Genomic DNA, 13486 nt, shown 5'->3' on the forward strand with positions numbered 1-13486 from the left:
AGCCAAATGAGCAAAAGATACATTCGTTCAATTGGACTACGTAAAAGATTTGGTCACTTTGAAGATACAGATCAAGTGACACGTATCTTTTCGGTGACCTTCCTTTATTAGGTTATTAGTCTAAGAGGCACACCTCCCTGACAGTTTCTTTGATGGCCGGATTAATTGTTTTCCTAATATAATTATGGCTTAAATGTAGCTATCACAGTTTGACTGCGAGAGCAACTGCATAGAAGTGATCAATTTTCACATAATGGGTAAAAAATCTGTAAAAAACCTATTTTTTTAATGTACGAAATAGCAAATTGTGCAAAAGTGGAACGTGCGAAAGTCGAGAGCCGTCTCTGTATATACTCCCCTTATCTCTTGTGTGGCTGTGATGTCACACTAGTCTACATACGATACAAGAATTGATACATGAGGGTATTAGAATCAAACTTAATAAATTGATTCCAAAATAACCATACATAAAAAACTTACCTACCTAAATAATAGCGTAATTCAAAACCGTCTCTAAATCTTGCAAAAACAGATTTCAATTATACTTGACACCGCAAACTTAGCATTCTCCATTGAATTGGTGAAGCATAATTACAAATCTCACTTTTCAATGGAGATTTTTAAGTTTGCTACTAATACCTTCAAATCTCTCTTATTTTTTTAAATTATGAAGTCGTATTTTTTGCAATCTTTGATGATTCTGTTTGAACAGACATTTTCACACCGGATTTGGAAAGTAAAATTTGTATAACTATGCTAGATTTTAATACAAAAAATATTTCTCCTTGCTACGCGAAGAATGAATGTCCGCTAATTCAGAAACACATCTGTATAAGAGAGAACATGAAGATAGAACTCATAACAAGGAAAGACGGAGACGCTGCTTTGTGGCGCGCACGCGTATTTTTAATTTATTTTGCTGTGACAGGGCTAAATTATATGAATATTTTTATAAATTTGGAAATGAAATTATTTATTTATTTATTCATTCATTTTTATTTCCATTATAAACCATGTGACTTCACTGGGGTTACCGTGCCGAAGATGCTTAACAACATACTTTTTTTAAATATATTTTTAAAAAAGAAATATTTGCGTTCTTATGATTTACCCAAATATTTAATTTTGAGGGCTATTTTCAACGAGTTGTAAATAACTCACTACTAGAAAATGGCATCAAGTTGGGGTAGAGTGGGATTCGAACTACAGACCTTTGGTCCGTGAGTCCGAGACACTAGCCACAGGACCACAACCCGAGTTGACAACAAAAACATAACATTAACTATTCATTTGTGGGGAAGTTGATTCAATATTGGTTTGTGCGAATGAGACAATCCATTTTACTTCTACCTAGCTCCACTGTCCATTTTTTTATAGCCTTTTTGAACATTTTCTCGTTACTAATTGTTTTAATAGATAGTTTATTAAACAGTATGTTTCAATGTTTTTTTCCATGTTCATACTTTGGAATACTTTGTCTTTTGCTTGTGGTAACATGATGTTACATCACCAAGGTTTAATTTACCAATATTTTAAGAGTTAATGGCGTAAATTAACATTTAAAGATATATTGAGTATAAAAATATTAAAAATATATATATTTTAACAGGTATGCACTATTTTAATCAATAATTGAATTAGAAAAAAAATATCTGGTTGAGATCCTCTTTTTAAGAAGGTACACAGTGTTTTCATAGTTAAATATAATTACTTCTTCTTTCCTAGTATTAAAAGTGATCTTTTCTGTGATAATGAGTGTATGTAAAACTAATGTATATATTAGCTAGACCGTAATACAATTGAACGTCTTTATGCAGAAAGCAGCCAGCCATAGAAAAGTAAAACTGAGATAATAGCACTTTTGTGAAAAGAGTGAATAATCAAATCTTTAAAACAGATATAATGATTTTTACTTTGATAAATGATAAATAATGCATACATTAGTTTTTTCATAATACAATAAATATTTTTAATTATTAAAACTTTTAATGATTTTTAAAGTCTGACACACCCAAGATGTACATTTTGCAGAAAACAGCCAGCTCTTAAAATATAACTTAATCATTAGTTGTCAACAAAAGTGACGACATAACTTTGTAGTGACGTCTAAGGAGTGATTTATATTGACACACGAAAAATCATTTGTATCTGGCATGTCAATTATTTTTTTAATACAATGCTTGACATATAAATCAACATAATTATATAAAATCAGCTATAAAACTAAAAAAACTAAAATAAACCATAAAATGATCAATGTAAATCGATCGAATAAAAAAATAATTAATTTGTTGTTCATGAAAAAAAGTATAAATGTCTTATTTTTTAGTGAATAAATACACTATAATAGCTTGTTTTTTCGGTTTTATATCAATTTTCGGATGTTTCATGTTTGCATAAAAAAACCGATGAAATCGATTTGATCGGTATATGATCAGTGATCATAGTCCTTGAAATACAGCTTGATTAGAATGAAATATTAATACAAAAAAGACTCAGATTATTTGCAACAAATCCTGTCTTAATCCTGATCAGCCTCTCCATAATAATGGACAGAGGATCGACAAATTTGACAGCTTTAAATACTTGGGAGTTCACATAACTGAGGATGGAAGCACAGCACAAAGAGCTCGCAACCCAGCAAGGAATTGCTCGAGCAACTTTTAATATAATGCGAGTTGTCTGGAACTCTAGTCTATACTCCGTCGTAACGAAATGCCAATTATTCAACTCCTGTACAATGCCAGTACTCCTATATGGGTGTGAATCTTGGCACCTTACCGAAGCTCAAAACACCAAACTTCCGAGTTTTGAAAGTAAGTGCTTGAGAAGAATATTAGGTATAAGGTGGTTCGGTTTTATAACTAACATTGATGTCCGAGAACGGACGCAGCAGCCTCCTATAACGAGCGTCTTGAGGATGCGGCGGTGGACCTGGCTTCCTCACTACCCAAGAATTGAATTGTTGCATGATGTCTCTGTACACATCTTGCAATGTTTACATACACATCAAGTATGTACACATTATGCATTATTTGTATGTACACCTTGCATAATGTGTATGTAAACATTGAATGATTTATATATAAACATTGCATGATGTGTATGTTAAAAAGAGGTTGTTAAAGCAATTGAAGGTATTACAAGCAAACTTAGAAATCTCCACCAAAAACAGAAAATTAGTTATTGATGCCAAAATAAACTATACATATAAATCTACCTACCTAAATAATAGCGTAATACAAAACCATCTCTAAATCTTGCAAAAACAGATCCCAATTATACTCCTAGACACCGCAAACTTAGCATTCTCCATTGAGTTAGTGAAGCATTATTACAAATCTAACAATCTCAGGTTTTGTTAGCGGGACATCTAGTGACTTTACAAATATGTTCACAGTTAAAACACTATATTGCTCACTTGTTTGTCCTCTTTTAGAATATGCCTCCGTGATCTGGTCTCCCTTCTATGTAGGCCGGATAAATTACATCGAATTGGTACGCCATCGTTTGCTAAGAAAAGTAGCGTAGATGATTGGCCTCGAGAGGGGAGACTACACTTACGGAGAAATGGAATCAAGGTTAAAAATATCAAGTATACAAACACGTAGAAATAACATTGACTCCATATTTATGTTTAATTTACTGAATGGCTTAATTGCTGTACCATCGTTACTGGAACAAGTGGCATTCAATGTTCCGAACCGCCGGTTGTAAAATAATGTGCTGTTCCTTGATCAACACAGCACAAACTATGGCCTGCATGCACCAATGTCCCGATTGTGTCGTATTGTAAACTCGAGACAAGATCTGGACTTTTTTGGTGTAAGTCTTTATAGATTAAAAAAATCACTAAGATAGACCGGATCTTGTCTTGAGGTAGTAATTAATTTATTTTTGTCCTAGCTTTAATTTTATTTGATTAGTACCTGTATTTATTATAAGAAATTGTATTTACCATTGTTGGAATGGATTGCATAAGTCCGTCAATAAATAAATTAATTTCCAAAGTTTTTCACAAATGTCTCGGTAACTCCTTTAATGGAGATATCTCAGTTTGCTTTTTATATCCTCAATTACAATGTCAAATTAGTGATAAAACTAAAGCAATTCTTTATTGTAGTATAAATAATACCATTGTAAATCAAACATATCCATACAGTGAGCTTTCGATCATTAATTTAAAATTATTAAGTAATTATAAGGAACATTTTATACATTCAAAATTATATAATTGTAAGCTGTTGACAGTAGAAAATATGTTTTTGATTGTGGTTAACACCTGAACTAATTGCTGTGGATAAAAAAAACATTCTGTATGTCTGTTCTTTCTGCGGCGAGGCAGACGACAAATACAATTCTATGTGTGAATTGTGTCTGTGAGTGTAACAGTGTGACATTAATTTGGGCACCTGGACACTCCAACATTGACAGTAACGAGGCAGCTGATGAATTGGCAAGGCTGGGAGCTGAGACAGCCTCAATAGGCCTCGAGTCCTACTGTGGGTTGCCTAAATGTGTTCCTCCTAACGAGCTTAGGTCATGGGCCAGGGAGCAGAGCGTTATGCTCTGGCAAAAAGTACTTGGTCAGCACCATGCAAAGGAACTAATAAAAGGGTACTCCTAAAGGTTTGCCTTCGACCTAATACAGCTCAGCTGAAATCAAGTGAGGGTTATCACTAGAGCCCGCCCAAGGCACTGCAGATTGAACAAACACAGAACTAGAATGAACCTTTCTCAAACTTCTAGATGTAGGTTCTGCCGTGCAGATGAGGAAACACTTATATACATTCTATGTGAATGTGATGCTTTACATTATAAAAGCAGCCTCATCCTCGGGGGACCACTGGTTAAACCTGAGGATGTTAAAGAGCTCGCCTCCTACTTAACCGTCCGATACTTTACGGATCTGGGCTTGGATGGGGAGATTTGACAAAATGTAAACTCTCGCCTTCCACACAGTAGCCAGGCTCTTTAATAAACCTGGGCTTGGAGGGTGAGAACTATTCACGGAGACCCGTCACAATAGATCTTCACAGGTCGCAGTGACGTCAGGAGCTTGCATAGCACTGACCCCCGCCTCTAAAAATAAGAATGTGTGAATGAATGGTGAACTGGTTTGTCAAAGATGGACGCTCACTTCGTTCGTCATCGTGCAAATTACCACGACCTTTATTTAACGGTCCCCCCCATCACCTTACCATTAAATTACTTATCACATGTTCTACTGAGAACAAACTACTGACTGATCTGACACCTCACAGAGCATAGAATTATAATATACCACAAGGCGCGTAGAACCAAGTTTGTATACATCGTACTGTGTCCAAAAGTCCCTCCTCTACCGACATTCCCCTGCGCGCATGCGTGAAGTGGCTGCGTAATGTTGCCAAGCCGTGAACAATATTCAAAAATATAAGATAATTTTGTGTTATTTTATGTTATATTTTATCACAAAAAATATTTTACTGACTGGACTAAAAAAAAACAGATATTTTTAGGAGGCAAATGTTAAAAATTCCTTGAACAATCATTTAGTAATTGAGTAGATTAATACTGTTTGATATTGTACCAAGAAAAAAAAAAAAACTACTACCCTGGCAATACTAACAAAATGTCCACCTAATTTTATTTAACAATCTCACACATGGTAAAATAATCGAATATTTAAATAATGTGATTTGTGAATTCGCTTCTTATGCATGAAATGTGATCCTTCCGTATTTCCTTTAAATCCCAGCAGTATTTTGACACTTACAAACGACACAACACGGCATAGTTGAATTTAAATCGACAGTTGCGTTCTTAGCGACGGCATCCTCTGGTCAGGATAGTCTCCATCTGACACGGCTATAATCGTGTATAACGGCTATCATAATAGTCGCCCGAGCATACTCGGGAATTACAGACCTTATCTCACAAGCACTGGGATTTTCAATTTTATTTGGCATTTCAAACAAGCACCACGAAGCATATACAACAGTCTGCCAATCCATCATGGCTTTAAACCTTCTCAATAGGTCAGGGTAAGTACCAAACATGCGGGAAACTGCGATCGCAGCGCCGTGACGGCAAGAAATTCAAACAGAACTGGGTGACCATAATTTGATTGGTGTTGATTTCTAAGCTGTCAATTAGCCACAATCAAAGCATTATTATAATACTATTAAAGCTATCAATTTCTTCATGTGAAAAAGTGTTGTGAATCTTTCGATCCAATTTTGATCATTCTAGAGTTAAGCGGAAACCCCTTCCTTCACATTCTATTTTGTAAGCTTCATTCATGAAAACATTTGTACATATCTTTTACACATTTTTCTAACTATTTGTAATAATTATTTATGTATTGTATTGTAAATTTCTGCAAATATGTGATTCCAATTTTTCTTCAATAAAATAACTTTTTGACTAACATGGATGTTAACTCATTATTTCATTCATTGATATTTATATGTCCCAATCAAACCATTTATTAATGATGTAATTTTTGATACATTCCACTAGAATAAAAACCGCCATCTTAGAGGTCATTCATTGAAACTCAACACTACCTCCTTCTCATCCAACCCCGGGAAGAACTTCCCGACAAACCGAGTCGTGGAGAAATGGAATGGCCTTCCGGAGAGAGTGATCGGTGCTAGTTCAGTGAATGTTAACTAGATGCACACAGCAATGTATAATGTTTAATAACCAAGTAAACTTGATATACACGCATCAGCTTCATAGCTGCTACTGTATTATCAATAAAAATAATTCCAAAAAAACAATTAAATGATTTATGCAATTTGTTTATAACAATATCTTTATTTATTTATACATTCCATGATTGGAACATTAAATTGGTTGTTCGATTACAACTTATTTGTTGATGAAATTTATTAATACATTAAAATATATATTCCCACTTGTCCAAGATTCTGGTTCTATTTGTCTGCCGGGATTTGTCCAGCAACTTGTCAAATTATTACGCGGATAGAGCGTTCCGTTTGTTCCTGGTCTGGTAATCTAGAACACTCCACATTAGCACGGCGAGCTGCAGATCCATCTCTTGTATTTCCTTCTTCAGGGAAGAGACAGCCCTCTTGATATTCACAACGGGGGACTGGTCATTCATTGCGGAACCTACAAATCCTCAAATTTATTAAAGGAATGACCGGGAGCGATAAGGGAGAAACCGCATCTCGGACAAACGGGATATCAGATGAAGAAGAAGACCAAGTAAGATAAATATCTTGACAAACCTTTCATTTCTGTCTTCTGCTTGACGGCTTCAACTCTCTCTGTCAGTTCACTCAGAATCTCCTGCCTCTGAGTCACTCCAACGCTGGCTGCCTGCCAAACCAAATCATTACACACTCATTATTTTGTATTCTTACTTCTAAACTTTTGAGTTTGTTGGAACTTCTTTGGAACTATTGTACAAATGAGTTCAGGATTTATTATGGCTTAAAACGCTTACATTTACTAAAGTAGACATGGCCGTATTTATAGCTTTCACATGGGGGGCTCTAGAGAGATAAGGACCCTAGTGTTTCCATCAATGTATTTTGGCCTAGCTTTGCTTGACTTTAACTAAGTTAACTTTACTAAGGAATGAAGAAGTAGAAAACGGATGCAGAAAACTCCTATGACAACTGTCATTAAGCGAAGGCGATACAGTTGGCTGTCTTGTCCGTCTGTGTTGTTATTGTCCCATCAAAGGGAAATGGTAAATTATTTGATGTACTCGCCACAGTGATTCCTAGAAAAGGATGACCAGAGTGGGTTTTCGTTGCCTTCTCTGGTGGATTTTTCTGTCGGGGTTACCTTGCCTTAGCTGGTTGGTTCTGATTTGAAGGCGCCAGAAACTCACCTTTCATCTTCTCGTTATCTGCTGTGATCACACCGTTATGAGTCTGATCCCATTGCCCAGGGTTTGCAACGTGGCCGCTGACAAGTTGCACTAGTCAGTGGTGTTTTAAAGAATCACACCCTCCCGCAAGATATGACTCATTGCGACCCTACTGACAGTTCAATAGTTAAAAATGCTGATTTAAAAGTAACCTATTTGTAATAATTGACCTGTACTGCATATGATATTGCTCTCATGATAGGTCCTTATCAAGGGTCTAATACTGCCCAAGACCTCATTCAGGTTTTCGCATCACGCCTGACACTGCATTCATTCTAAGTTGAAGAGACAATTCATCAACAAACGAAGAACATCTTGGGTTGTCTCATCATCGAGTTTAAGCTCAAAGCAATAAAGATAGCTCGTAAACCCACCGTGGCCCGTAAAGGATTAACGTAAGCTTGTTGCCAACTAGTAGCATTTTCAAATAATTTACCTTGTAACTCTCTATGGCAGTGGAAGTATGGGACCGAAGTTTGGCCAGCCTCTCCAAGGAACCTAATGTCCTCTCTTGCAGCAGACCTTGGCGAGATCTCACAGCCTCCATGGCTGTATTTGCCCTGCCCACGGTGCGCTGAAGTGACTCTCCCACCGCTGTAGACAATTGTCCCAGCTCTGAAATACAAAACACAAATAACTGCTTATTCCTATTATTATTATTAAAAATGGGGACCAGCGCCGAATAAGCTTTTTGAGAAGAGAATATGGAAGTCTAGGCCTTTACAGGGCTTATGACTTTAAATGGACTAAAAATGTCCACTCTGTTGCAACAAATTTAGAACTAAATAATTACCTAGGGAGGAAATCCAACCTGTCTACATACATTTGGACATGCTCAAAACGTTGCTGATTAAATTAACTGGTTTAAGAAGAAGTACAAAAATTGAACAATTGTTTTCAGGCGATGCCTAGTAGATGAATTGGTTCAGCCGGATGAATCTCACCCACACGATAAAGGTTTCGACACTTTTACTTCACAAAAGTCAACAGATGGAAGAGTTGAGCAAATGTGGAAGTTTAAACATGGGCAGAATGGTGAATGTTACACGGTGTGTAAAGTAGTCACTCAAACCAGCCAAAGACAGGTCATACTCCCTGTAAATGCCTAGATTTAATATTCCCTTCTCTTAAATGTTCTCCATCTTTGTTGTAATTTGTTAATTACAATAATATTACTGGTTTTTTTAAAGTCAAAAATATTACTAGCTTTTCTTCCAACCTTGTTACAATAATATTACTGGCCTTACTTCCAACCAAGTAACAATAATATTAGTGGTTTTTCTTGGGCCAAGTTACAAAAATATTTCGGGCTTTACTTCCAACCAAGTTACAAATATTACTGGCTTTTCTCAAGCCAAGTTACAATAATATTATTGGTTTTTCTCAAACCGAGTTACAATAATATTACTGGCTTTACATCTAACCAAGTTACAATAATATTACTGACTTTACATTCAGCCAAGTTACAATAATATTACTGGTTTTTCTCAAGCTCAAAATGTGTTCCCTCTCTGTTGCAATAAGTTTAGAAGTAAAAAATAAATTCACAAAAGTACGAATGTTTTTTTTTGCTGACCTTTCCTGTGAGTAACAAGCTGCTGTGTATGTGTTCTCCAGTCTCTCGCTGAAGGAACTATACGAATCCGTAGGGATGGAGCCGCCCTCTCCACTTCACTCCTCCACTCGGCCAAATTACTTGCTCCTATTCAGAAAACAAACATCAATCAGCCAAAGAAGCAAGCCGGACCAAATCTGATCTCGCACGACATTGTGGCAATAATAAAATCATTCATATTTCTATATCCGATTACAGCTCGACTCCTGGCATGGCTGACATAAAAATAATGCTTTTAAAGGTTGCAAACAACCTGTAATATCAAAAACTGCAATATATCAATTTTAATAAATGTTTTTAAATTTTTGTATATAACCACTCACCGACTTTTCTATGTCTACCGGTTTCGTCAAAACTCAAATTAAAACAACATGCAAAACCCACAATACACCTTCACTATAGTTGTTGCACAAAAATATAAAACCAACACGACTTGCATTCTAATAAGCACATGCGCTGACTAGGACAAACATGCACTGGAAAATATTTTATGTTGTGAGAGAAATAGTTAAAAAAGAGGGAGGGGATGAAGGGATGGGCGTGAGTTTAATAGGTACATGGTGACCATTACAATGGAACATTGTATAATAGGCTATATTGTTAAAGGTTGTTTGTTAATCAAAGTAATATTATTTTTAAAAGCTCTCTTAATGTGAAATATTTCCATATTATTTACTTTTAACCTTTTATTATTTTAATGTAAGATTTTGACTCCTGTATCTTTATCAAAGTCGTGATTAAAATTGATTGGGTGATTTGCGAATTCGGAGAAGTTGTTATTGTGAAGACACCTCATATGTTCTTTAAAGCGAATATCAAAATTTCTTGATATTCTTCCAACGTAAACTGAAGGACAAGAAGAGCATTTTCTTGTAATAGCATGTTCTGACAAAGAAACGGGTACGTCTCGATACTGGTAGTCATAGAAAAGTCGGTAAATGTTTATATATAAATATTCAATAACGTTTAGCAATATTTCATTGTTCCTTGACTGGCACCTGGACCGTGAGACTGATCACCTTACCTTACACAATACACTGCCCTATGCACCAATGGGTGTGGAAAGGACAATTATGATGCAAAATAAGAAATGGAAATAAATGACATCAATCTCACCATATATCTCTGTTCCACTGTTGGCGACTTCCGCATTCATGTTGACTTCTTCCCCGTCAGACCCGCTGGAATATTCCACCTCTTCCGGAAGCTCCTGAAGTTCTTCCAAGTCGTCTCCGTCCTCCTTCTCATCGCGGACTTCCTCGTCTCCGCTGCCGGCGTCCTCGGAAGATCTATCGAGCTTTATTTCCAATGGTTTCCAGTCATTTTTTGCAATCAGAACGGCCTTCTCTGATAATTTTTCGAGCAAATATATGACATGCTCCCCAAAACCTAGAAAAATTAAAACCCAACAGGTACTTTAACTGATTTTAAATCATTTTAATATCTTAACAGAGATAGAATTATGTATACATAAACAGATTTATTTATTTTTGTTTATTTATTATACGGCACAAGTGCCTTTTACAATATAAAATATAACAATATAATGAGTTAGTTAGATATACAAAAAAATTTAAAACAATATTAAAACATGGGTATAAAAAGAAAAATAACAAGAAAAATATACACAGACATGTATGTATGTCAGCATACAAAAGATATAAAAAATATATAATGAATAAACACTATATCAAGTAGCTTTTGCAAATAATTTGTTAATCGTTACTATAAAACATCACAAAATATTTATAAAGAGATGATTTGAATTTACAGAGACTCGAGTTAAAAATGTCTTAACTTTAATAACCTAATAAGAAAGAAACAAAAGCGTCTCGTTAACAATAAATTAACCCAAAGTTTGACACCAAACAACAATAATAATAAAGACCGAAAGCGGAGGGCAAAACTTTCGTATATTGGAAAAACTAGTGATAAAATTGGACAAATAAAAAATAAAAATAAATGCACTGCAGCCTTTTACAATAATAATTCCTTAGCTAATTTGTTGGTAAATACTAAAGACAAAAAAGATAAGTTTTCCAACTCAGGAACTTACCTTCTTAATTGTTACGACTGTAAAAATACATGCTACGTAGGCCAAACGGGTAGAGCCTTTAAAACACGCATAGAAGAGCACATACAATCATGGTCTAATAATAAAGATTATTCAAATTTTGCCAATCATTTAATAGAAAACAAACATTCCTTCGAATTAAAAAATAATGTAAAAATAATTCATATTGCACCCAAAGGCTATAAACTTGACAAATTAGAAATACTCGAAATTAATAGATTAAAAAATAAACCCGACGTAGAATTACTTAATGAACAGATAACACATGTGCATTCTTCATTACTTTACCCATTGTAATATAATTTTACTAATGACTTTTTACCCTTTGTTTTTTAGAAATCATTATTTACAAAACCACACTCAAGAAGGATGAGACACCAAAAAAATAAAATAAAATACTTAAACTCATTAAAATAGCATTATATCAATTCATTAGTTAACCCATAGAAAATTTGTTGATAATGATCCTTAAGATAAAAATAATTTTATTTAATTTACTTACATATAACTTTGAATTATGTATCCTTAACTCTGTTCTGTATAAATACATTTAACTTTTTAATAAAGATACCAGTCTCGAAGATGTCGCGAAAGCGATGAAACCGGTCACTGGATATTCCAAATTTGTGGATTAAAGTATCACTCGTGTTTTATTTATATAATGAATTTAGAATTAATGATTTTATATAAAAATATTAGGTCAGTTGATTTCCTGCGATCCTTCAGAGTAGGTAAATTCAAAAAGTTTAACAAAGACGTGTAGTTGATTTGTTCTATAGGAATATGCATTTTGAAATTAATGAATCTTAAAAATTTTCCTTGGACTCTTTCAACATTATTTACATGAATTTTGTAAAAAGGGGACCATATAGTAGAGTTGTACTCTTATTGGCTTCTAACCAAGGATATATGCAAGGGTTTCATTATTTTAACTGATTCAAAATCTTTTATGGTTCTAAGAATGAAACCCAAAGTTTTCATACTTTTAGAAGTAATGTGATTTATGTGGCTATTGAATTCAAGATTGATTGGAATACCTTGCTTCAGCTTATTGGGTGAGAAGTCCACTGCTATGCCGAGTTGCCTGGTGGCCTCTAGTATTCCGGCCACTGTGGAGTTGGGGTCGTCATCCTCCAAGGGCGGCTGCACAGCAGAGCCACATTTATTGGCTAACCACGCGGCTAGAGACGTAAAGACGTGGAACTGCTCGGAAGGGTTACTCTCCACAAGAAAATAGTACCTAAATAAGATACCAAAATCAAACATAATCCCATTGACAGATTAAGAAATATTGTAAAATAAATAAATACAAGCATTCTCAATCAACAATGTTTTGAGTGTATCAAAATGTTTGTTAACAGGCTGGATTTCACTCTTTAGGGAGTTATTAAGATCTAAATGTATTTCAACCGAGAGGGAAAACATTTTTGAAAAGGGAACATAGAAGTCTGGCATTTGCAGGCCTTGTGACCTGTCATTGACAGGTTTAAGTGACCACATTATACACTTTGTAACATTAACCAGTCTGCCCATGTTTAAACATCCACATTTCCTCTACCTACTTTTACAAAATAGGGATATTTTTTTATTTATTAAAAACTTAAAGTACACATTGAAATACCTGCTCATTGGACGCATTTTTATATCTCGCCGAAACTCCTCATCGAAATTTAAAATTTTCAATCTATCCATTAATACAAAATCAATCATTTTGATTTTGATTTACTTAATGTCAATCACAATAAAAAAACAAACTTTTAACGCTTTCGTGCTCCAAAAATAATTTTCATACCAATATTGTTTTGTATTACATCGTCATGACGACAGATTGATAAAAAAAAAAATATTTGTAGGTAAGAACTTATCATATTTTCATGTGTTATCGTTTAATATTACTTTACTGTGG

General features: G+C 34.7%; 1 protein-coding gene across 1 annotated transcript; it reads right to left on the reverse strand.

Moving 5' to 3' along the window:
• Nucleotides 1-6784: 6784 nt before the first annotated feature.
• IFT57 (intraflagellar transport 57) lies at nt 6785-13435 on the reverse strand. The gene is made up of 7 exons (XM_088241964.1): nt 13202-13435; nt 12618-12820; nt 10623-10895; nt 9468-9593; nt 8328-8506; nt 7242-7332; nt 6785-7122 (listed from the first exon to the last, which is right to left on the reverse strand). The coding sequence occupies exons 1-7, from the start codon at nt 13288-13290 to the stop codon at nt 6965-6967; spliced, it is 1119 nt and encodes a 372-aa protein (XP_088098090.1). The 5' UTR covers nt 13291-13435; the 3' UTR covers nt 6785-6964.
• Between the last annotated feature and the right edge of the window lie 51 nt (nt 13436-13486).

Source organism: Micrasema longulum, unplaced genomic scaffold (genome assembly GCF_059751315.1).
Source record: "Micrasema longulum isolate JH-2025_06_02 unplaced genomic scaffold, ASM5975131v1 h1tg003209l, whole genome shotgun sequence".
NCBI lineage: Eukaryota > Metazoa > Arthropoda > Insecta > Trichoptera > Brachycentridae > Micrasema > Micrasema longulum.